We start from the raw sequence: 22843 nt of genomic DNA, 5'->3' as shown, positions 1-22843 counted from the left end.
TGGGTCCCGTGTTTGCCATTTCCCACCCACGCTCATGAGGCACCTTTTCGGGCACTACATGGGCCATCAGCGCAACTGAAGGTGCCAGCTTTTTTGTCATTGGTGTGCCACCCTTCACTCTACACCATCTTCCAACTCCATTGAACATATAACCACGACCTCACCCTCCCTTCCGTTGTCGCCATGTCGTCTCATCAGGTATGCCTTCTCTCGTTTGCGTTGTCATGGTTCGCAAGCTAAATTTGGTCTCGGGATGAAAACAGAGGACGCAAGCGCAAGCAATCGATTGAGAACGCGCTCGAGCCCGGCCCCGGCCCAGACCCGAAGAACCCCATTGCATTCTGGGCCGAGCACGGACACTGGCCAGAGGAGCAGGACTCCCCCATAAGCCATCTACTTGCGCGCAAGAAATCTTCATTCTATGATGAAAAGAAATCTTCATCCTATGATGATATGTCCCGTAAGCGACCGAGCTCTACCATCACGGCCACGACGCCCAGCGACCAGAGGCCGAGGGAGGAGAAGAGCGCCCCATATGAAGACCCGCGCTATGAGACCTTGCTCGAGCTCAACGGCAGCTACATGGTCGAGGATCCTGTAGGATTAGCCAGCGCCAGCAGGGATCTTTGTCGGTCTCTCCTCGAAAACTCGCAGCCAATTCCAAGCGATACACTCTTCCGAGACGACATCTTCAAAACAACCATCCAGAACCTGCGCCAGAAAAATGAGGCGCGGGTGATTCAAGATATCACTCGGCTTATTGTCCCTTCAGCCGAAAATCTTTTTATCTTTGGTGGTGCAAAGCACCTTGATGTCCTAACCGAGAGTGTTAACGAAGGGTGGAATAATTCGATTCCCTTGACTGATCCCCGTCCACAGCCTGACTATTCCGTTGGGTTCAGGCGTACTGCATTTACCAAGGACCAATTCGACAAACTATCACCATTTATTGGCGACTTCCTCGGCGGGGATCAATCATTCTTTATGGCTACGTACTATATATACTTCCCATTCTTAACCTGTGAGGTGAAGTGCGGCGCCACCGCGCTCGACACCGCAGACCGGCAGAATGCCCATAGTATGACCCTTGCGGTACGGGGTATTGTCGAACTCTTCCGTTGTGTCAAGCGCGAGAACGAGGCTAACCGGCAGATTCTCGCCTTCTCCATTTCACACAGTAACGAAGACGTACGGATCTACGGCCACTACCCGGTAATAAATGGAAAGGATACTAAATACTACCGCTATCTGATCAAGAGGATTGATCTCATCGACCCAGACGGGAAGGATAAATGGGTAGCGTATCGATTCACCAGGAATGTCTACGACATATGGATGCCCGCTCACTTTAAGAACATCTGTTCTGCCGTTGATCAATTGCCGTCAGATTTGGATTTTGGTGTCCCACCACTCTCTGGGGCATCCGGACTTTCCCAGGATGAGTCCGTCGAACAGAACAGCCGGTCAAGCAACGCTGGTGTCACCCCAGACACTTCGTTTACAAGACCGGAAGCAAGACCGGAGGCGGCAAAAAGGCGGAAGGGTCAAGCCTAGAAGTGGATGGTTTGGATTGGGTTACCAAGGATGTAGGGGGGAACAGTATGGTTGAAGATCTGAAGGACCGAAGTTGCTTACTTGTTATTTTGTTTTGGTTTTTGTTTTTGTTTTTTTTTCCTTTCTCCTTTCTCCTTTTTCTTTTTTTTTTTCTTCTTTTTCTTCTTTTTTTTTCTTTTCTTTTCTTTTCTTGGGTGGTTAGATAGGAACAGACGCCAGTGTAAGAAGCCTGGCACGACACGAAGGTGATGGACTGAAGTCTGTCTTGATGACAGTGATGATGATGGATTCATCGATGATTCTCTGAAAAGCTCCGTCTCTGGGTGACAGACGGATTCTCCGAAGTCTGTCTTAAGTACAATTGACCAGGTCGTTACCAAACCTGACTTCCTTGGTGCGCTCTTGCCTGACAAGGCAGGCGTTCCAGCAAGTCCGACCTGGGAGTAGTCAGACAAGACATGGGAAACCATGCCTCCGTGTCTGACCTCTCACAGCCAGGCATAACCCGACTGACTATGACAGTAGGTACGGATCCAGCCGTTGTGGGAGGGGGTGTAAGGTAAGGGAGGACTTCTCATTGTTCCCGAGAAGACGGCTCAGGCAGCTTAGATGATATTCTTTTAAGTCGCTGCGTTTCCCCCAAGCTACCCCAAGCTACTCCAATCAAACTATCCTTCTCCTCCACCAGACTGCCTTCCTTGTTTACTTTGGTGATCTTTGTCCGTGCCTTCGTTCTTTGTGTACTTGGTGATCTTCGCTCTGGCCAACCAACGAGGCAGGTGGGCTTGACGAGGAGCTTCATGAAGTTTGCAGATGGAGCTCGCAACCCTTGAGACCTATTGTGCTGCTGCATCACTGTACTACACTGTATAGGTACAGGTCAAAAAGATGCATGCATGACTCTTGCGGCCGAAGGGCATGCGGCATTCTGAGTGGCAGAGTATTCAAGGCTCGGTGCGAGCTTTCTTTGCGCCGTCTCTCTAGTATAGCAGATGCTCTCGCAATGGCAAAGCACGGACTGATAAACCCAGATCCGGTGATAGTTCATCCCGGCCGGCCTACTTTGCGGAGTTTGGCGGTCTTCTGGAAACCCTCAACAAGAACAAGAATATAGAAACAATGCCAGCTCAATGAATCAAAGTCAAAGCTAGCTACTCTACTCCTGTGAAGGAAGGTGAAGACATGATGCCTGATGATTGGACCAACCCATGCGCTGCAACAACGCTCCGATTTCCGCCCAGGACGGGAAAGGCCCCCGTGGAACCTTTTTTTGTGGATCTCCTGCCCATCGTATGTAGTTTATCCCTCTCCCGTCCTTCAGCCTTACCACAAGGTTACTTATCTTCGTCTGGCGAGTCGCCGTTCACGTTGCTTCCGTCTTGTTTCGAAACTTTGAAACTCTTGCAACCAACCACCAGTCAGATCACGGTTCAGGTAAAAGCTTTGTCAAAGCTCCTGTAGTGTCTAGTGTAAAGCTTGAAGCGCACGGGCCAAGCGTTTAAAAGTCAACGGTCAAGGTGCAACCAACGGTGAACCTTTTCTTCACCTTCACCTTCTTCTTACCTCCATTCTCCAAGTTCAACCCGTTCGGAACGTTCGCCATTGTCCCACGGAGTTCAAGTTGAGCAGAATCCTTTCGCCGGCCGCATGCGGGAGGCGCAGTTCGAGGACTACCTACCAGTATGACTTTTTCTATTTCTATTTCCAGTTTCAAAATTGAATCCTACCGGACATTCCATCTCCTGTGTCTCTAGGGTGAAGAGACTGTCCGCTCAATGGTCTTATCTTTTTCCGTTGATAACTGAGTCCATCCAGTTAACAGGAAATGCAATCTTTCTTCGGTCAACACGATAGTGTGTCACAAGCCCGTCAGTTGCCCATGTCTCAAATGTTTCTCAACCAAGGCAGGCTATGTTCTGCTGTGTTTTGCCGGCAAAATGTCAGGGCATCAAAATTGTAAACAAACCTTGAGCAGGGGAGCGAGGAGTGAGTCCACAACGAAGCGCGGCGGCGCCCGGCCTCCGCAACGATCGCGCCCCGCCCGCGCCAGCCCGACTCCGTTGTGCTCGTTCCAGCCAACTCTTCTGCAATCGTTTCACCAGCACCCCACAAAAGTTGCCAAAATTGTTGCAATGTCATCAAAAAGGGATTTGCGAATTCGGCCATAGCGAAAGGGTATCCCATTTGTGGTATAGTACAGATGAACTGGAAGCCATCGGTCTGGACTCCTACCAGACCGCCAGATCATCGCTTCAAGATCCTTCGCTCCAAACCTTCGTATTCATCGAAACTGCACTGCAAAATCCGCCCAGGTAACCATGTCAAGATCAAAGGGCAAAGCGCTTGCTCAGGGTATTTGAAAAAAAAGTGGTATCGTTCCAAGGCGGATTATATATGCAATGCAGTATTCAAAAAAGGCTTTTGGTGTGTATGTCCTTCGCTTCTTTGACACCTTCGAAACACCGCCGGTCGCCCGTTTCCAATCATCCATAGGTTGTAGCCCAAACCAGCCGGCCTCTCTCTAACCCTCCGTCGTGTTTCACCACAAACGATTCAACCTCCTCCCGATGAGTAATGTGTGAATCCAAGATACATGAAAGCCAGAAACAAGAAGCTACCCCCCCCGCGCGCTGTGGCGATGTTGTGAAAAAAAAGCAAAACGCGTTTAGTAGTAGACCAATGAACCCCTCCTTATGTTGATAGTGTTCCCAAGCAATATGATTCCGCCAAACGCCTTTCGAGTAAACCCGTCACGTCGCAAGTGGTGGTGAAAAAAAATGACTAAAGACATCATGAGAAGACCGCAAGGCGCAAAAAAAGACAAAAACTTCATCCTGATAGGACGAGTTTATGCCTTCTCAGCAGCAGGCTCGGCCTTCTCGGCCTTCTTGCTGGCGGCAGCCTTCTTGGGAGCAGCGGCCTTCTTGGCGGCGGCAGGCTTAGCGGTGCTCTTGGCGACACGACCGGACTTGGTCTTGGTGAGGACGGTCTCCTTGTCGGCAACGGCAGGAGCAGCGGCCTTCTTCTTGGGGGCAGCGGCCTTCTTCTCCTTGGTCTCCTTCTTGGGAGCGGCAGCCTTCTTGGGGGCAGCGGCCTTCTTGGCGGCAGGAGCCTTCTTCTCCTTGGTCTCCTTCTTGGCGGCACCCTCCTTCTTAGCGGCAGGCTTGGTCTCCTTGGTCTCCTTCTTGGGAGCACCCTCCTTCTTGGCAGCAGCCTTCTTGGGAGCAGGCTTAGCAACCTTCTTGGCGAGCTTGGTGCCACCGGAAGGACCTATCTTGTGTGTCAGCATGCAAGAGTAACACAAGGAGATGCTTCATGTGGTGAGAGGTGACATACCCTTGGGCTGCTCAAAGATACCCTTGTCGACACCGTTCTTCAAGGCCTTGTTGAAGAGCGAGTCGAACATGTTGTCGGTGACGTTGCCGATGGTGTTGTTGGCACGGACATACTTCTTGAGAGCTTGACGGCTGTGGTGTGTGTTAGCAACATGCTGTGGTCCTTGATCGCGTCATGAAAACAAAGAGTGACGATCGGTGCGACCGTGGGAAGGGCCCGCAAGGTTTGCGGTGTGGCTTGGCAAAGCCCTGGTGAAAAATGAGAAAAGTGAGGAGAAAATTCCCACATACCTAGATCCAGTGCGATCCTTGAGCTGCAGCATGACAAAAAGAAGGAATCAGCATAACTGAGGGATGGTAAAAAGGCAGTGAGTGGTGTGGGTGACTCTTGGTTGCGTGCATCATGAGAGCAGTTGTCTCAATTTGCTCACCGACCAGAAGCGCCCACAGCCAAACACGCCACGACAAAAATGAACGGGGTTAAATACCGCAACAATGGCATCAGTGATCATATCCTATCAACATGTTAGCAAAGATGCATTCCTTCTCTGATTCAATGAAGCTTACCTGGTAAGAGGCATGAGTGCTGGGGCTCTTGCTGGTCTTGGGAGCAGAGGTGGGAGCAGCGGCGGGAGCAGCAGGAGCGGCGACAGAGGCATCGGCGGCCTTGGACTCGGTCTTCTTGGGAGGCATGGTGATAGGGCTAAAGGCTGAAGATGTTTTGCTGAAAATGCAACTCGATGAAAGGGCGACGATTGAGCGATTGGAAAACGCTGGATTTGGTGTGAGCAAAGTTGAGGTTGGATCGTGGACAGAGAAACAAAAGACGAGAAGGTGGGCGGGCTGTCGCGCTCGAGAGGGGAAGATTGGGTGTTTATATACGGAGGCGGGGTCTCCTGGCGCGACCGAGTGATTTCGCTGATTCTTCCCTGACCTCTCCTGCGACCCGGGGGCCTCTGTGACCTCCTGGAAGCCGCTACCCTGGGCGCCACCGCAGCCCATTTCCCGGGGGCATGTGGCTCGTGCACCTCACTAACACACGCTGAAAGAACGAAAGACGGGAACCGGCAGTGGCCTCGATTTCCCTTGTTGTCAAAAAATGTGGAAGCTGGGGCTCCGGACTTTTTCGCTTGTCTCGTAGGGGCGAAGGGGAAGAGGAGTTTCCAGGTTCCATGTCACTTGACGATCCGGGACTGGAGCTTGTGGTCGGATTGTTGATGAGATTTCAATTCCCTTCCCTCTCGGTTCCCCCTTCCCCTTCCCCTTCCCCTCCCCTCCCCTTGTCTTCCCGTTTCCATGGGCCCGGCTGGAGATGATGCTGCCCCATGTCCCATCGATCCCACTTGTTCCTTTTCCCTTTCCCTTTCCATTTCTCCTCTTTCGCAACTGAGGGTCCAGATGGGTGCGGATGTCGATGGATGCCCATTCCAGATGGAGCTTGGTCCTGGACGGATGGGATGATCTGAGGTGGGACACGGCATCATTTCACTGGCCCAAAAAGAAAGATGCCGCCCGTCACCTTTCCTCGTCAACTTGCAGTGTGTGAGGTGGCATGGCATGTCGCATATCGGTCGGCATGGCTGGCTGGCTGGCTGGGCTGGCAAACCGAAGCCATCTCTCTTCAGCATCTCGCCCATCATCTCTCTACTTTTCCAAGAAAGCAACGTCAACCAACAGGACCTTGCATGGCTACGTTTTCGACTCGACGGCACATTACTCTCCATTGTTTCAACCAAGTCCCCGGATAGCTGCCCGATTGCTTATACATCAGATCCCAATGGATACATGGCAGATCCGGACCTCCGAGTCGCTTAAGCTGCTACTGACCTGACAGATTCCTACCTCTGTCTCTTCACTCACATAACATGACAGATAGAAACAGAACAGTCTTGGTTCGGCAGTACTGTCTATGACACAACCGGACGAATTCACCCTCAGCTTGCGACACCTCACAGCTTGGCACTGGCGCATTCTTTCCTCATTTCACCCGACACCACATGGCCGGCACCACACTCGACGCAAATGGGATTGAAGCAGATCACAGAGGGTAGGGGGGCCCATGACGAGGTTTGGACAGAGCTGGCGTGGCAGATTTCTTCAAACGGCATGCCTTTCTCGATGACTGCGACGCTGGCACTTCGGCCAGTTGTGAGGCCAGTTTGAGACGCAGAGCTGCCCTTTGCTGGCCGCCACACCGTTTTGACGCTTTCCCGCTTTGGGCGACGAATCAAATCAGATGCAACAAAAAACTCGCAGGGCATGCGGAATTCTGATTGGGCAGCCCAACCACAGGTCATCCACTTTGTACCTCTGGTTGTCAATCATGCGCACCCCACCATCGCCGGCCGTCGACTCTGACCTCTGATTTCGAGAGCTCCCCGATCCCCCTTCTCGACTTCAAAACCGCTTTCCTCGACTTCTCTCGCTTCTTCGCTCTGCCGCCCGGCCGGAATCAAAGAGCGAGAGATTCGCCCTTTGTTTCGTCCGATTTTGACATACTTTTTAGCGCAAAAAATGGCTGCAAAATGCCACTTTACGTCATGAGGTCGGAGGAGCTCCATCCTCGCGGCCGTCGCTTTCTGCGTCGCGTTTTTGCATCTCGTCATGCCCTTCGTCGCAACTGGTACTTTGCAGCGAATTCGTAACAGCACAACACCAACCCCTGTTTGAGTAAATCAAATTGCTATCATCATTTGAAGAATGCCATTTGGCTTCATTTTGCATCGTTCTTTTTGCAATTGGAGCTGTGAGGGGTGCGTTATCTGCGATCGTGTCGGAAGTCACCCGTGATGGTTCGTCGCGCGATCGTGAAGCTATCCACGAAATGACCAGTGTCAAGCTGTTCGGCGTACCGCACCGCACCAAGTTGTCGAAATTTCTTTAAAGCGTGCTGAATCATTGCTATGAGTCTCTGCTTGATGTCTGTTACTTTCTTGATCGATTCTTTTCGCTTGCAAGTGCAGAAAGTTGGTTCAAAGTCAAGAGGTGTCGCGATGCGTGAAGGTCGTGCGATCACGCAACTGCACATTCACCACTCTGAGATGCATTGCACACTTCCCAACACAAGTTCAAATGTCAAAATTCATGTATGTACTTGGCCGCAATAGTCTCTTTATATCGAAGATTCTTTTACTTGACAATCTGTTCTGGATTGCGAATGTTGCGGGCTGAATAGTTCACGGTCGCCGCGTAATCTTCCAAACTGGCTTGAGTTCACGCACAACGAGGCTGCACTCAACATCACCAACCGACTTACACATCAGCATCACAGTCTACGGCTCCCTACATGCATTGCACAATTGAAATCCATTTCTTATCATCCAAAAATCTGCTTCAGATTCATTTCCCAAGTCACCACCAGCATAGTCAACAATTACAGTTGGCCCAGAAAGATAGCACAAACCTGGCAAAACCAAGCGACACCGACCGGCCACATCCCCTTTCCTCACGAACGTGCGGGTGCCGTGATGCCCTTGCTAGCCTGCCGAGCCCTGGCTGCCCATCCAGGTCCCCTCACTAACAAGGCGGACCCCTATTCGGTCATTGGGCCAATTCCTTATCTTATCTGTGTAAGAAAAGGTCCCGTCCACCTTGCATCCGAACCCCATTCCTCAACAACTGACCGCCCGCGGCCTAGCGTCATCAAACCCCACCTTTGGCCTTGTCCCCTTGCCAAGCCTGCCAGCATCCAATGCCGCCGGTCAATGCCTGTCTGCCGCATGGAAGCTCAAACTGCCTGCCGGATACACCCCCTGCTGAGGCAATGCCGCTGCCCTGCCCTGCTCTGCTCTGCCGCAACGGCAACGCAGCCCTACAGAGGCCCGGACCACACCGCAACAGGATTGAGACCCACTCACTTCGCAACATTCCATCCGTGGAACTTTTCCAATTCCATCCATCCCACACCGCGCGCCATGTGATCCACACACCCAACTCGACCGAGACCCGACCAGACCGATCCACACAGCCGTCAAAAATGAAAAAACTCTTCAACACCCACCCTTGTCTTGGACTACCGCTTTTTCTCACTCCCGTCGGATTTATCCCCCCCTGTCCCACTAGTCCTACTCAAGTTTAGGAGTTGTGCTGTCCTGCCATCCGCTGCGAGTCACCCGCGGTCCTGATAAATCCACTGTGTTCTTTGGATAAATCCACGGCCCCCACATCAAAGCCGCAGCAAAACACCAAGTAGCACGGGCCACGATGCTTCGCCTGTGCCCGTCTAAGATTGAATATTAGTCGCTAGCAACTATTTCTATTACCCAGTCTTATTTTGAGATTGGTTTCCCCTTGAGCATCGAGCGTGAAGCTCAAGTTCCAAGTTGCATTTCAAGGATAGCGAACTGAGCGTGTGTACAGGAACAGGACCTGGCTACACTTGAAGACGGGAGCTAGGTAGGTATCGGCATGACGGAACAGAGCAGCCCTCGTTTCCTCCGTCGCCAAAGCCCTTGATTGCGCTTCCAATCCCCTGGGGCTTCTGGCTATATAAAGAGCTTCGCGGAGAATGTCAACGGATTCCTCTTTTTTCTCTTCCTCTTTTCCCTGCCTTGCGGTGTTGACAGAAGACTTGGTATTTTGCTGCGGCTTTGATGTGGGTACAGTGGATTTATCCAAAGAACACAGTGGATTTATCAGGTTCGGTCACCCGCATGCTGGAACTTGCCAAGTGGCTCGCTAAGTCTGTCAGCCCCATCTGCTACGTTGGCGCTCCGGCATGCAGGTCCTTTCCCCGATCTACTAGACCGTATGTGGGAAGGATAAATCCGACGGGAATGAGAATTAGCGGTATACAAGATGATGGAACGAGTAAAGCAGTCAACCAAACAATGGCAGCTCATTCAGCTGCCCGGCTAGCTCAATCGGTAGAGCGTGAGACTCTTAATCTCAAGGTTGTGGGTTCGACCCCCACGTCGGGCTCAATTCCCGGCGTTTACAACGCCTTCTCTTTTTTGCGTTTTTACTATTGTCGTGTTACTATTTTGCTATTGCTTCCCATGTTGTTTTGGGTAAGCAGCCTATACTATCTCTTTCACTTGTCTCTTTTTTTTAGTCTGTGAGACGGATCAATGATCATGACTTCTGTGACTACGAATGAGAGGTGGAAGGTTCTTCTGTTTTGCGCCTTCTCCGGTGCAGGTAGATAGAGTAAGTATGTTTTATTTGACTGAACTGGACAAGGCAACCCAAAGCTGTTCGTTGCGCTTCAAGGACGACTTAAACCTGACATTGTTTCACCGTCTCGAGTCTCGTCAGTATGTTGCTTCATTATTGACATCGTTATCATTATCAAGATGGAACAAACAAACAAAACTCGACTTCTTGCCATAAACATATCCAATTCGAATTTGTTCCATCCCAGCCACTCACTCACAGGCACCTGCTTCATCTCTTCAGATATCGACTTCTGTCAAACGATAGACTTCCAAAGTTCCGGAGGTTGTTGAATTAGGACAGACAACCACTCATCTTTTTTGTCCAGTTACTTACTAGCGTCTAGATAGGAGTAGACCGTGCCACTGCTACTCCGCAATTGTGCGACCACCATGATCCTTTTTGACGTTCCGATGAAGTACATACATCGGGTTATTTGGACGGGAAGGACTCTGAAGAAGTGCATTTGACTTGCGGCTGGACTCTTCTTTGTGTGTGCGGGTTAGGCTTCGCTTCATGTGTCGCATCTCTCTCAGTATCCATGTTAAAGAACTGTCTAGGTAGGCCCTTGATAAGTGGCAGGCAACAAGCACACTATTGTATTGACCTTTCCAATATCTCGCGAAACTCAAAGCAGATTCTGTTCAGCAGAGCTCGGCGGGGACCGTTCGTTGTCAGTAGCAATTATCATAATTCCCGGTAAGCAAGTTCATTTCTTCTTCCACGCAACAGACGCCGAGGCGAGATGCACCAGAACACGACGGAGTTGTCAACTCTACTGGATCTGAAACTTGCGATAGGCGAAATGTCCGAGTGGACGCATTAATGCCGGACGGAGTGCGTAATGTCATTCAAATGTTCTTTTGAGTTAACACAATATTTAAACTCGTCCCCTATGACTGCCTGCTACTCGTCATCGTATTGATTACAATAGCAGAGAAGTTTATTCACATTACGTTGCCACCCAGATGGGACATTATCTTCCTTCCTTCACCCACGCTGCCCACGTAAGACGAACACACCCCCTTTGCAAGGAAGACTTGGAAGACAGAAAGAATCAGAGTGCATGCAAAAAGAAGCAAGGAAACTAGCAGGTGACTTGACTGACTGACTGATGTGCGTGCGGCAATGAAAACAGCGAAAAAGAAATTCAAAAAGAAATTGGACGAGCTGGGAATCGAACCCAGGACCTTTCGCATAAAAGTTTCACAATCTGGAAGATAAGAATGTTATAAGTATGCTAAGCGAACGCTCTACCAACTGAGCCACACGCCCTTCTAATTGGTTGTTGGAAGATCTCCAGATAATTGTACCTATGTACCTAGAAACTGGCAACTTCAATGGGCGCCTCCCGTAGTGAGTGGACAAGATCAAAGGGCTTGAGTTGTACTTGCTTGATGGATCTGGATAACGAATTGACCCCCAGCAATATTTCGTTCAATGGAAAACAAATACATATCCAAAATTTGCAAGCATCAACAACACCAACTCCGACATCCAAGTGAATCCAGCCCATCACCTCACCTCGCCACATATCCACCAGAAACGAAACGCACCTCTCATCTCCCCATCTCCTCCCCCTACTGAACAGGCACAACAACCCTATCAACATCCGGTCCCCACCCTCCCCCCTCCCACCCGCTCACCACAATCGTATTCCCACTCCCCTGCCTCAACCCCCTAACCACCACACTACTAACCCCAACTTCCCCCGCCGTCCCTTCAAACGCCACTTTTTGAGGGGATCCCCCATTGACACTAACAGCCGCGTACCTGGGCCCGGTATCACCATTCACATACCGAATTTGCAAAGTTGTCACTGCTCCCTCTCCTCCATTACTCTGGATGCCCGAGATCGTGACGCTCCCGTTGGTACCGCCAGTGCCGCCAATGTAACCAGCTGCTTTGCCTCCTGAACATTTCGAGCAGGAGACTTCCTTCGCTCCTCCGGCGTATTTTCCTTGCGCCTCACCCTCGTAGCTTGTTTCTGCCGGGCTTGCTGCCCATGTTCCCCCTCCTGTACCAGCGTTGGGAACCCAACTCCCGCGGTTGTTCATCGTGACTTTCGTCCCGCTGATCTCAAGCGGTAACCAGATATAACTACTCGTTTGTAGGTTTTTGCTTTTCCAGCGATCGCCCATGTACATCACATTCCCTCCCCCATAGTCCAAGACAAAGGTGGTTTGAGAGGCATAAGTGTTACTCCCCTTATCGGCAAAAATCTGCCAATCAGACCAAGGGCCCGAAAGAGAAGTGGCGGTGGCGTAGACGTTGTCGTTGGGGTCCCAACCGGTTAGGTGCGAGCCGAAGATGTAGTAACGACCTGTACCGGAAGAGGAGAGCTTGAGGAGGGCGGGGGATTCGATGGCGGTGGGGAAGAGGTGGGTTGAGGTGCTGCCGGATATGGATAAGTAGTCGGGGGAGAGGGGGTTGATGCGGAGGCCGTTTTTGCGCTGTGGGATGGGCGAAGGAGAGGGGGGTGGTTAGTTGGTGGACTGAGGGGGGAGGGGGAAAGAATAAACTAAACGCACATCTTCGGTCAGCAAGTAGGCCTTGCCATCATCATCCTTAAACAGCCCCATATCCCTACTCTCCATCCCCAACGGCCTAAAACTCCCCTTATACTCGTACTTCCCTCCACAAACCGTATCACTCGTCGCCACGCCCACTTTGGCGTCTCCGTAGTTACTGCTATCCACATGCATCCACATCACATATTTCCTCGTCTGGTCGTTGTAAATGACTTTTGGTCTTTCAATGATCCTGTTCGGTCCGAGGTCGCCCGACGTTCCCGTCCGCGAAAGTAAGGCGCCTTCGTACTTCCATTGCACGAGATCGACGGAGGAGTAGCAGTTCACGGCGAGAAAGGAGGAGCCTTGGGATTTGTCTTCGCCGATGAGGTAGAAGGTGGAGTTGACCCGGATTACGCCGGCGCCGTGGGCGTTGAGGTGGTCGCCGTTGGACTTTTGGAGGATTAGGTTAGTATGGGATTTATGTGTGTGTGTGTGAGAGAGAAGGGAGAGAAGAGAGTGGTTATACTTACGGCTGTCCATGTCCCTCCGGGAACGATTTGTAGGGCAGCGAGGGCTGTTGATGTGGCTAACCCCAGGATTGAGACGGCGCTCAGAAGGCGGCGGTGATGCATTGCTTTTGGTGGTCGCCTTCTCAGATTATCTCTACAACAAAGCGAGCGGTCAATCTCTCATCGCTGCTTTTGACGGGATATCCGTTGTTTATGACTCTCAATCTCCATTCCATTTTGGTTCACTGGGAGGTCTCATGATCCCAAAATTCGGCCATCACCCCAGGTCGACGACGTCCCATCCAAGCGACCTTGACTCTCCAGTTTCAAATGTCCCAATTCGTGGGGAAACATTTTTGCCTGTTTGTCCCCCGGTCCCGTCGATCAGAATACTACGCCAAAAAGCCGGTAGGCGAGTTGGCCTCGTTCATGCGCACCTGTTGGGCTGTTTCTTGTATATTAGTACCCTCGAGGTATAATAACGACGAATTACCAGATGAGGAGCAACGGTGTAACTCGGCCGACGAATGTGCCTAGATGCCGGATGAGTTGGGATCGATGATGGAACCCATGACACGTCGATGCGATGGAGGGTTGAAAAGGCATTTCGATCGAAGGATCATTCTGTCAGACTGTATTCCCAAACACAGGCATCCAATACCTCCCTCAACCCGTTGAATCCTTCAATCCTTTACCGACCGACCGGCCTCTCACCCCCCTCGGTGTCGGAACCAGCAGCCCGCTGTCAGTGTCATATCATCCTTCTTCCGGGAGGGGGTTAAGGTGGTTAGGTGGTTCCGTCAGGTAATACGGCGGCGCGCCCTTGGAAAGTAGAAGTATGGTAGAACGTAAACCCTCCGTGTTACGCTGGGTGTACCGGTCCGGTCGGTGTGTTGTTACACTTGCACTTTTACACCGGTTGGTGGTTGGTGGTTGGTGGTTGGTGGGTGTGCTAGTGTGGGAAGTTTGAGGGTTAGGGTATTGTATGGCGTTTACATCATGATGGTTGGCTGATGTCAAAATGGGTATCTTTCCACACTTGGGAACGAATAATAGAAATGATGTTGGTTCAATCTCAAAGGAAAGTTCAAGTGCCAACAACCTTCCAGGCCGAAATCGCAGTAGACATTGACAGTCATTACATCCCTTGCTGTACAAGTGGACAGTAAGCCAACCAGAACGGTTCCTGCCGGCCTGAGACATGTCTCTTGCTCTTGTCAATGGCAGGTGTCCAAAGCCGGAAAGAGGAGTTGACTGACGTGGGATTCAACCGTCCTTGCGACAATTGCATCATCTTGTCTGCGGTCCACCGCGGTGCACATTGTTTCTATTGTATAAAATCGTATCGTATTTGGTATTTAACGGGGTCAGTTCCCTTCCGTGCCTTCCATGTCCAGTTACCATCCTTCCAAAAGTATAGCGAATGCTTCGTTTGGAGTGCAGGATTCATCAATCCTTCCCGTCGATGGGAAAAGCAGAAGGATTTGACGGGCTGAGGCTGACGGACAGGATGGATGCGTGCAATTGCCGATTCCAGTATCTGCAACACCTACAAGTAGCCTGTCATGACGCCTATTCGTTTCGTTGCGCGCCCTTTGGGAATGGGCTTTGTCGTTTGGGCTGTTGTGCGACAAGCCACTGCATCATTGCACAGGTACTGGAGAGGAGAGAGGCCGAACGTTTAGTAATCGTAATGGGTAGAGAAGGTATGTTGCCGAGGTCGGTGACGGTTGGTATGACGCCGGGAGTTTTTAGTGTCTTTCTTCTCCTGTTGAACCAACATGCAACATCCAGTCATTTCTTATACCACGATTTGGAATCTGTTTGAGTTATGTGTTGGTACTTGACTCCAGAATCCAACAGCTTGTTCTTCCACTCTTATTAATACATACAACTGAACCTCCAATTCCTTTGTCGTGCAGTGGTCTGCAGAATTACAGACACTGTAAAGTTGCCGAAATGTTGTCACGATCTTGGCGTCCACAATGGTAAAGTCCACTTTTTTCAGTTTAGCGTTGGGTCGGGTTGCCTTAGCCCCGGCTTATCTCCATCCGTGATTGGGCAGTTGGGCATTTAGCGGGCTCCATTGCCATGCAAGAATCCACACCTCCGTGTTCTCCATCCGTCTCTCCGCTCTCCGCTCCCGCTTTTTTGTTTCCATGTGGATTGGATGTCCCTTGTTGGATCTAGACGACACTCATCCTCATCAGCCTCGGACCCGACATCGTAACTCTGCAGACAAGACACCAAAAGAAGGGAAAACATATCCCGAGTTTTTATGTCTGCAAAGAACATGTCCCAGGAGCAATAAGCTTCGTGACTTCACACTCTCCAGTACATCGATCCATCACAGTGGGCGATAACCGAAAAGTATAAAATGACCAAAACAGCAATCCAACCGAAAATACCAAGACTTCTTCGACTCTTCCCGAGTGGGAAAGGTGTGAATGATACCTCGATCCCGCAAACGGCTGGCCGAGGCTCCCCGGCTCCCCGTCCCCGTTCCTCGTCCCCGTCCCCTTTCAAACCTTTCAAATCGCTCCTTCTGCCGTGATACCACCCCCCTCGCCCTCACCACAATGTCATCTGCACGGATAGTCCTGCAGCAGTGCTTGCGTTGTTGACTGCATATGTTCCTGTTCCGTGGGCGATGTTCAAGACGACGTATGGTTGATGACGGACCCCCTGTAAGTGTAGGGAAAGTAAGGTAGCTAAACTCTAGTACCTTACCTATCCTTCTGTTACATCCAGGATGCGAGCCATGTCGCTTTCCATCATCGTTGGCTCGATTTTTCTTCTTATCTAGGCACTTGCCCGCCTCTTCCCCCCTCCCCCCAACAGCGAAAAAAAGTTTCTTTGTTCTGTTTTCCTCTCCTTTTTCTCTAAAACCTGCACCAGAGAACATGAGATCATAATCTCCTCCCTCACCCGTTCAAGACATTGGTCCAAGGTGGACCAACAACCGGGTCCTCAACCATGACCACCACCACAGGAGACATAATGGCCAAGATGCTCGACCATGAGACAGAAAATACGCCTCAACAACAACAACAACAACCACCACCACCAGCGCCGCCACCACCACCACAAGACCTTCCAGCATCAAATTACCCCCTCTCCTCCACAGACGACGTCTCCTCCCTTTCCAAACCACCAGCTAACGAACCCTCCCGACGTCGTCACTCCTCCTCCCACAGCGGCGCCTCCGCAAGCAGCGCCTCCCTCTCCTCGGGCCACCTCGAAGCCCTGCACCAAGACGAAATAGCCTCCATCGAAAACGCCACCCGCCTCTCCACCGTCCAAACCCGCACATCCACCTTCTCCTCGGCCTCCCACCCTCCAGATCTCGAAGTAACTTTCTCTCCCGACGACCCGGAAAACCCAAAAAACTGGCCGCTGTGGTACCGATGCTGGACCATCTTTGCGTGCTCGTACAGCACGTGGGTGGTGGTTTTGTACAGTTCGTCGTACACGGCTATTGTTCCCGGGCTGATGAAGGAGTATCATGTTACCAATCAACCCGTGGCGACGCTGGGGCTGACGACGTACCTGTTTGGATTGGCGTTTGGGTGTTTGGCGCTGGCGCCGCTGAGCGAGCTGTATGGACGGAGGCCGATTTATTTGGTTAGTTTGGGGGTGTTTGCGTTGTTGATTTTGCCTTGTGCGATGCCGAGTAGTTTGGCGGAGATTATTGTGGTGAGGTTTTTTGGGTATGTTTCCTCCCTCTTTCTGTTGTCTTCTCCCGGGTTGCGTTGTGGTCTGATGAAGCGAGTGAGGTGAGCGAACATCTGAGCGAGATGCTGACGACACCAAAACACAGCGCCCTCTTCGGAGCAGTAATGGTCTCCAACTCGCCCGCCACCGTAGTCGACATCGCCAACCCGGACTACCTCGCCCTCTGCATGGCCGTGACCTCGATCGCCCCCCTCAACGGGCCCGTCACCGGCCCGCTTATCGGCGGTTTCGCCTACCAATACCTCGGCTTCCGCTGGGCCAACTGGATCGTCCTCATCCTCTCCGGCGCCGCAGTCATCTTCATGGCCACCATTCGCGAGACCTACGCGCCCGCCATCCTGCGCGCCAAAGCCGCCCGTCTGCGCAAGGAAACCGGCGACGACCGGTACTGGTCGCGCTTCGACCAAAAGGTGTCGACCCTCCAACTCCTCAAGACCAACCTCTCCCGCCCTTTCATCCTAGCAGCAACCGAGCCCATCCTCTGGTTCTTCAACACGTGGATCTCCCTCGTCTACGCCATCTTGTACCTCTGCTTCGTCGCCTACCCCATCGTCTTCAAAGAGCACCGCGGCTGGTCCACGGGGCAAGTCGGCCTGGCCTTTTTGGGAATGGGCTGCGGCACCGTCGCCTCCATCGTTCTCGAACCCTTCTGGCGCTCCATCATCAACAAGCGCACGTCCAAATTCGATGCCGAAACGGGCCGTCCTGCTCCCGAAGCCCAGGCGTACGTCATGACCATCGGCGCCGTCCTCACCGCGTGCGGACAGCTCGCCTTCAGCTGGACCTGTCTCCCGGTATCGATCCACTGGATCGTACCCATCATCTTCGGCGTTCCCTTTGGCATGGGAAACACCATCAGCTTCATCTACGGATCCAACTACCTAGCCGGCGCATACGGTCTCTACGCCGCCTCTGCGCTCGCCGCTAATAGTTTCCTGCGCTCCGTGGCCGGCGGCGTCTTGCCGCTTGCGGGACCGAGTATGTACAGGAACCTGACGCCGCAGATTGCGGGCACGATTTTGGCTGTGTTGGAGGTGCTGCTGATTCCGATTCCGATTATTTTCTACAGGTATGGAGAGAGGATTAGAGGGCGGAGTAAGGTTATTAGGATCATGCGGGAGGAGCAGGCGAGGGAGGATAAGAGGAGGTTTAAGCAGAGCGAAAGGGCCAGGAGGAGGGGTGCAGCGGCTGGGGAGAAGGATGAGGAAAGCGCGGAGGGGAATGGGATGGTGGAGACGGAGACGGCGACGGGTGAGGGGGAGGTCAGTGGGGAGGGGGTGGTGGTTGTGGCTTCCACTTTGGGGACATCAGGGGAGAAAGAAGAAACAGTGAAGAAGGACGATGAAGCGGTTTGATGACTTTTTTGTTTTATGGAAGTGAGCGAAGGTATACATTTGAGTTTAAAAGTTATGATTGACGAGCGAGCGGGATGAATGAAAAGCGATCAAACGTAACGCATGTGACCCGATGATGATGATGCGTACCAAACGTCCAATTGAACCTGAGTAAAAGAAAATGAGGCCAGTCCAAGACAGCCAGGAACAAACGATGAGATCCACAGCATCACGGGCAAAGCGCTCGCCCTTCTTTTTTTTTTTTTTCTTCGGGGGGGGGGGGGGGGGGGTTTCAACCCAGGAGAACTCAAAGGCCTCATCCACCTCAGAGCTGTTGTCCATGTGCTTTCAGCGAGGATGTGTTTCGATCGTTATATCGTCCAAGATCGTGGAATGACAGATATACGTGAGGTCAACTGTTGAGTACACCTCGGATATACACTCAAAGGAAACTTGTTTCTTTCCATATGTCATGATATATGAACTTGCAATTAGACACCAGTGTGCGAAACCAACACCACCAGAAAATCAGTGATCCGCCCCATCCATCAATCCTGTCCTGTCCTGGCCAGCCAGTGCCCATCCCATGCCGTTCCTATTTAGAAGCACCAAGAATGAAACCTTTATTTTCCATGTTTGATTCCCACAGTTATTTTCTTGCCTTTTCTCCCTCAAGGTCCCCCATCTCTTATTCCCATCCCACACAACCTCACTCACCAAACTCAAAGCCCCCTCCACTTCTCCTTCCACCCCCCCTTCTCAAACAACCACATCGCCTCAATAGCATACGCCCTCACACTCACACTCCCCACCCCCTCCTCCACCCCCGCCGCCTCCCCAATACTCTCCAACACCCTTCCCTCCTGGAAACACCTCCACAGCGCAAACGCCAAATCATCCCCCTCACCATCCCTCCCTCCCGCTCCCGTGCCCCACTCCCCCTTTCCAAGACGATACAACATCCTCCCCAGCGTCCTAAACGCAATGCACCTTTGGCTATTAACACTACTCCTCGCCAGCCTGGCCAACTCGGGGATCGTGTAACCCGCTGCCTCGGGCGCCTCGCCGTGGTGATGCAGTCCCTTTGACACCGGGATCTGGCGCGACAGGCGGGGCGGGATCAGGCTACCTTTAAAGTCGAAGCGGAGGGCGGAGACGGGGAGAGAGGATTGGCCGGGGTAGTAAGGGGATTCCTGGTCGGCGGGCGAGTCTTCGGTGGGGAGGGGCGCCATCCAGGCGAGTTTGGAGGGGTCGGCGGGAAGCGAGGGGAAGAATTTCTGGTGCAGGGTGGAGAGGAAGTCGGGGTCCGAAGGGTCGAGGTCGGGAGGGGCGGGGGCGGCGGGGAAGTGCACGCCCTTGAGCTCTTCGTCGCTGTGGTTGTGGGATGGGTCGCTGCATGGGGTTGTGGGAGTTTGTGGTTCGGAGGAGGAGCCGGCGGTGGGAAAGGTCGGCGTGGCGAGGTCTTCGGCGGAGAAGCAGGTCTTTTGAGGGTAGGGCGTGGGCGGCTGCTTGGTTCGGATGGGGAAGCTGCCGGGGGGAGGTTGTTCGGGGGCGAGGTCCTCGTTGAAGGTGACGGTCTTTTTGGGTTTCTTTGGTTGTTCCGTCTCTTTTGTTTCCTCCTCTTGTTCGTCTTCTACGTATGCGCTTTTCGAGGTTGAGGTCTTGATCGAAGGTGGCTTCTTGTAGGAGATTCTGGGGCCGCTATCGTCTGCTTTCTTTTCGGTTGGCTCTTCGGCCGGTTTCTCGGGAATGTCCCAGACTTTGGGGTCGTTGTTGTTGGAGCCGTCCTCGACATTTGCTCGCCGGAGAAGCATCTGGATAAGCCTGGGGTCGAGGCCGTTGAACAGCTCTCGTTGGGCTTCGGCAATCTCTTCTGGCGACATGGAGCTCAGTAGCTTGTTGTTCTCCTCGTCAATCCTTTGCTTCTCGGATTTGATAGGGTCTGCATCGATCTGGGGCTTTGCGCCACTGGTGAACTTGATGGATGGTGATGGTGTTGATGAGGTCGCTTGGGACGACGAAGACGATGGGTCTGCTTGCTGTTGTCGTTGCTTCTTGAAGGCCGAGACTCGTTTCTTGGGAGCTGGGAAGCCTCCAGAGGAAGCGGACGGCGGAGTTGGGAACGAGGGAGGCTTGACCTCACCCACAGCGCGTTCCTTGACATCGAGGATTTCGAGGGTGCCGTCCATCGTGTCGAGTCGCTGTTGCTGTCGTGATCGCTTGTCGAGGTCGCGTCGAGGTGTCTTGGATGTTTATTGGTGTCGTGTTGCCCGGTCGTGGTGACGGCGATAATGGGGGATAATGTATGCGGCGCTCAAAGAGCAGTGGATTCTTTGATACAGATTCGGTCATCCGGCATAAGGTTTAAAGAAATCAAAGGAGGGGCTTGCCTGCCCAAGGAAAAGAATTGTCAGCGGCGGATCCCGGCTTTAAGCCACACCAAGCACTGCATTAGCGTCGATCCAAGACACGGGGAGTACACAGTATTTACGCTAGTATTTACAGTGCATTACCGTGCGCGGCTTGGGGCTCCATTTGGTCCCATTTGGCCCCATTTTCGTCGTCTGTTTCGCGTTTCGTATTCCAAAATACCAAATGCACATGTGCCCGCTGGTCCGGTGGTCTCTAGCAAATGGGTAATCGGCACGTTTGAGAGAAAGACGTCAGTCCCGCCCGCTCATGATCAGCATGAGATGAGCTTGTTTCCAACATTTTTCTCGACTATGCCAAGTGAGCTCATCCGAGTTCCTCTTTGTCAGTCAGTCACTTGATGGATCTTGGCGGCCGTGCTTTGTGTTCGCGGGGTTGGTGGCTATGTTACTGTGAGGGTGGTGCTGCTGAGCATGTCTGAGATCTTGTCATTCAGCGTCGCACCAAGATAATGCGGCCATATAAACACACCGGCTGCAGTACGCACGCAGGAAGAGCACATTTCAGAATCGCAATTTGGTGTTGCAATTCGGTATCACCACGCAGAATGTACCTTTCCCAAGCTGCACTGTGAATTTAAGTCCTTCCAACGAAACCGCAGCCGCGAATCTCTTTCTCTTGCTCCGTTCGTGTGGCTTGACCAGCCAGCCCGTCTAGCCGCATTAACGAGTGTGACGTGCCGGTAACTGAAATTTAGAATGGCAGTTTCGTCGCGGTTATTGTGTCGCTAACGAGTGGGTCACACAAGCGCGGCTCCAAATGTCGCGCAGCATCCATCCCGAATCTGGAACAAGGTATCGGTACGTACCGGTACGGATGCTTGTACCTGACAAGGGGTCTGGAAGTTTGGAGTTGGCTCGTGTCCTTTCCGCCTCTCATCGCATTTTTGTTGCGCTAGCACGAGGTACCCTCGTCGGGTTCGTACTGTGTTGTCCTCTTCTCTCACCTCAACCGCGAATTCCAAAATCTCACACCGGCTGTCTACCACTAAAAGACATCAACGCTGCACGGAGTACACCTAACAAACACGAGACAAATCATCGCTACTACACCAGTTTTGATAGGAATTCAACATCTCCAGCCTCTACATGTTCAACGGTTAGTCAGCCGTGCAGCGGTGCGTGTTGTGTGGAGTCATGCATCATCAACTCCAACCCCAAACGGGTCGGGTCACTAACAAGTCACTTTCCCAAGAACCCCAAAAGAAGCCCTGTGGCCCCTGCGAGGTGTTGCAGTCCAGTCCATTGATTGACTGTGTAACCTTGTTTCTCCATCTCCTTCTCATTGGTTCAAAATCCAACATTTACCTTGGCATTTTCCCTATTCCTCTATCGCTCGCACTCGCTCTTGTATTTTCCCGTTTCCCTCAGGTGAGTGCTAAGGCAAGCCAGGTCCGCACATGGATGTCTGCTAACTGCTTGGCATAGGTAGCACTTTAAGTCTGTGCCTCGGGCTCTGCCTTTTCCTCAACCCCCCAAAATGTTTCTGCTTCTTTTGGTTCTTCCGGCCTGCCGTCATGAGGTCTGGTCTGAGGCCTGGCCTGGCCAGAGCAGAAGGCCATTGCGTTTGGTATTGTCGGGGCCCCGGTTTTCCCTTTTGTCTTGACTTGTTGTTCCTAGCCATGCCCATTTGCATGCAATTGGGAGACCATGGCCATTGCATTACCTGGCCAGCTGCTGGCGCTGCAAAATACAATTAATCGTTCCCAGTCCATTCAACACGTAGCCATCCATCCATCTCCATGCCCCCCATTTCCAATCCCGCTCGGTGTTTTCTATTTCCCCCTTCCTCGCACGACCTCCCACCTCCGCCAATTCTCTCCCCTTCTCTTCTCTCTTCCTCACCAAAACACCCACCGACTTTTGCACTGCAATTGACAAAATCCATCATAACCATTCTCGTTTGTCGGGTTACGCATCTCAAAAGTCGAAAATTCATTTTCGCAAAACCCGCCGCATCGAAGCATCCAGCCCGATTGCCCGTTTCCCCATCCGCTCGGTCGTATTTGGGCATTTTTCACTACCTTGTCGTCAGGTTCTGGCAGGTGGTGCAGCATCTCGAAGAAGTTGAGGATATTCCCAACCGGCAAATCCCCACTTTTTGCAGCACAGGCCGACGAGTTAGCAAGCGGCACAACAAGCTGCTAACAAGCAGGTCACGTTACCACGGCTAGTGCATCCCGCCCCAAAGGGAAACCCCAAAGAGGAACCCCCAAGGCCAAACCACGCACTCCTTGGCAGTCCCTTCATTGGCTGTTCCCGGCAGGCCCACTGCGCGAA

General features: G+C 52.3%; 7 protein-coding genes and 2 non-coding genes across 9 annotated transcripts; 4 read left to right on the top strand and 5 right to left on the bottom strand.

Annotated features, from left to right (window-relative positions):
• Positions 1-60: 60 nt before the first annotated feature.
• B0H65DRAFT_460550 (uncharacterized protein) lies at positions 61-1746 on the top strand. The gene is made up of 2 exons (XM_062826538.1): positions 61-198; positions 264-1746. Exon 2 carries the CDS (start codon positions 454-456, stop codon positions 1552-1554), a length of 1101 nt encoding a protein of 366 aa, XP_062682547.1. The 5' UTR covers positions 61-198; positions 264-453; the 3' UTR covers positions 1555-1746.
• Positions 1747-4034: 2288 nt separating this feature from the next.
• On the bottom strand, positions 4035-5283 carry B0H65DRAFT_149509 (linker histone H1 and H5 family-domain-containing protein). The gene is made up of 3 exons (XM_062821060.1): positions 5181-5283; positions 4891-5021; positions 4035-4824 (listed from the first exon to the last, which is right to left on the bottom strand). The coding sequence occupies exons 1-3, from the start codon at positions 5210-5212 to the stop codon at positions 4403-4405; spliced, it is 585 nt and encodes a 194-aa protein (XP_062682546.1). The 5' UTR covers positions 5213-5283; the 3' UTR covers positions 4035-4402.
• Positions 5234-6168, bottom strand: B0H65DRAFT_149467 (uncharacterized protein). Its single transcript, XM_062821059.1, has 2 exons — positions 5457-6168; positions 5234-5404 (listed from the first exon to the last, which is right to left on the bottom strand). The coding sequence occupies exons 1-2, from the start codon at positions 5889-5891 to the stop codon at positions 5291-5293; spliced, it is 549 nt and encodes a 182-aa protein (XP_062682545.1). The 5' UTR covers positions 5892-6168; the 3' UTR covers positions 5234-5290.
• A 3568-nt stretch (positions 6169-9736) lies between these two features.
• B0H65DRAFT_t221 lies at positions 9737-9809 on the top strand. Its single transcript has one exon. It is a non-coding gene; the product is annotated as a tRNA-Lys (tRNA).
• A 1396-nt stretch (positions 9810-11205) lies between these two features.
• On the bottom strand, positions 11206-11318 carry B0H65DRAFT_t152. Its single transcript has one exon. It is a non-coding gene; the product is annotated as a tRNA-Ala (tRNA).
• A 305-nt stretch (positions 11319-11623) lies between these two features.
• Positions 11624-13188, bottom strand: B0H65DRAFT_423154 (glycosyl hydrolase; the record flags this gene model as incomplete). Its single annotated transcript, XM_062824440.1, has 3 exons — positions 11624-12496; positions 12575-13006; positions 13087-13188. The coding sequence occupies 3 exons, from the start codon at positions 13186-13188 to the stop codon at positions 11624-11626; spliced, it is 1407 nt and encodes a 468-aa protein (XP_062682544.1).
• Positions 13189-15865: 2677 nt separating this feature from the next.
• B0H65DRAFT_149370 (major facilitator superfamily domain-containing protein) lies at positions 15866-18267 on the top strand. The gene is made up of 2 exons (XM_062821058.1): positions 15866-16775; positions 16886-18267. Exons 1-2 carry the CDS (start codon positions 16042-16044, stop codon positions 18153-18155), a joined length of 2004 nt encoding a protein of 667 aa, XP_062682543.1. The 5' UTR covers positions 15866-16041; the 3' UTR covers positions 18156-18267.
• Positions 18268-18476: 209 nt separating this feature from the next.
• B0H65DRAFT_490555 (RPAP1-like protein) lies at positions 18477-20527 on the bottom strand. The gene has a single exon (XM_062827731.1). It carries the CDS (start codon positions 20321-20323, stop codon positions 18857-18859), a length of 1467 nt encoding a protein of 488 aa, XP_062682542.1. The 5' UTR covers positions 20324-20527; the 3' UTR covers positions 18477-18856.
• A 1045-nt stretch (positions 20528-21572) lies between these two features.
• B0H65DRAFT_460529 (uncharacterized protein) lies at positions 21573-22067 on the top strand. Its single transcript, XM_062826537.1, has 3 exons — positions 21573-21662; positions 21759-21934; positions 21992-22067. Exons 1-3 carry the CDS (start codon positions 21653-21655, stop codon positions 22001-22003), a joined length of 198 nt encoding a protein of 65 aa, XP_062682541.1. The 5' UTR covers positions 21573-21652; the 3' UTR covers positions 22004-22067.
• The last annotated feature ends 776 nt before the right edge of the window (positions 22068-22843 follow it).

Source organism: Neurospora tetraspora (genome assembly GCF_033439725.1).
Source record: "Neurospora tetraspora strain CBS 560.94 chromosome Unknown B0H65scaffold_3, whole genome shotgun sequence".
NCBI classification, from domain to species: domain Eukaryota; kingdom Fungi; phylum Ascomycota; class Sordariomycetes; order Sordariales; family Sordariaceae; genus Neurospora; species Neurospora tetraspora.
The sequence above is the reverse complement of the archived record's forward strand: the minus strand, read 5'-3'. Positions and strand labels throughout refer to the sequence as shown.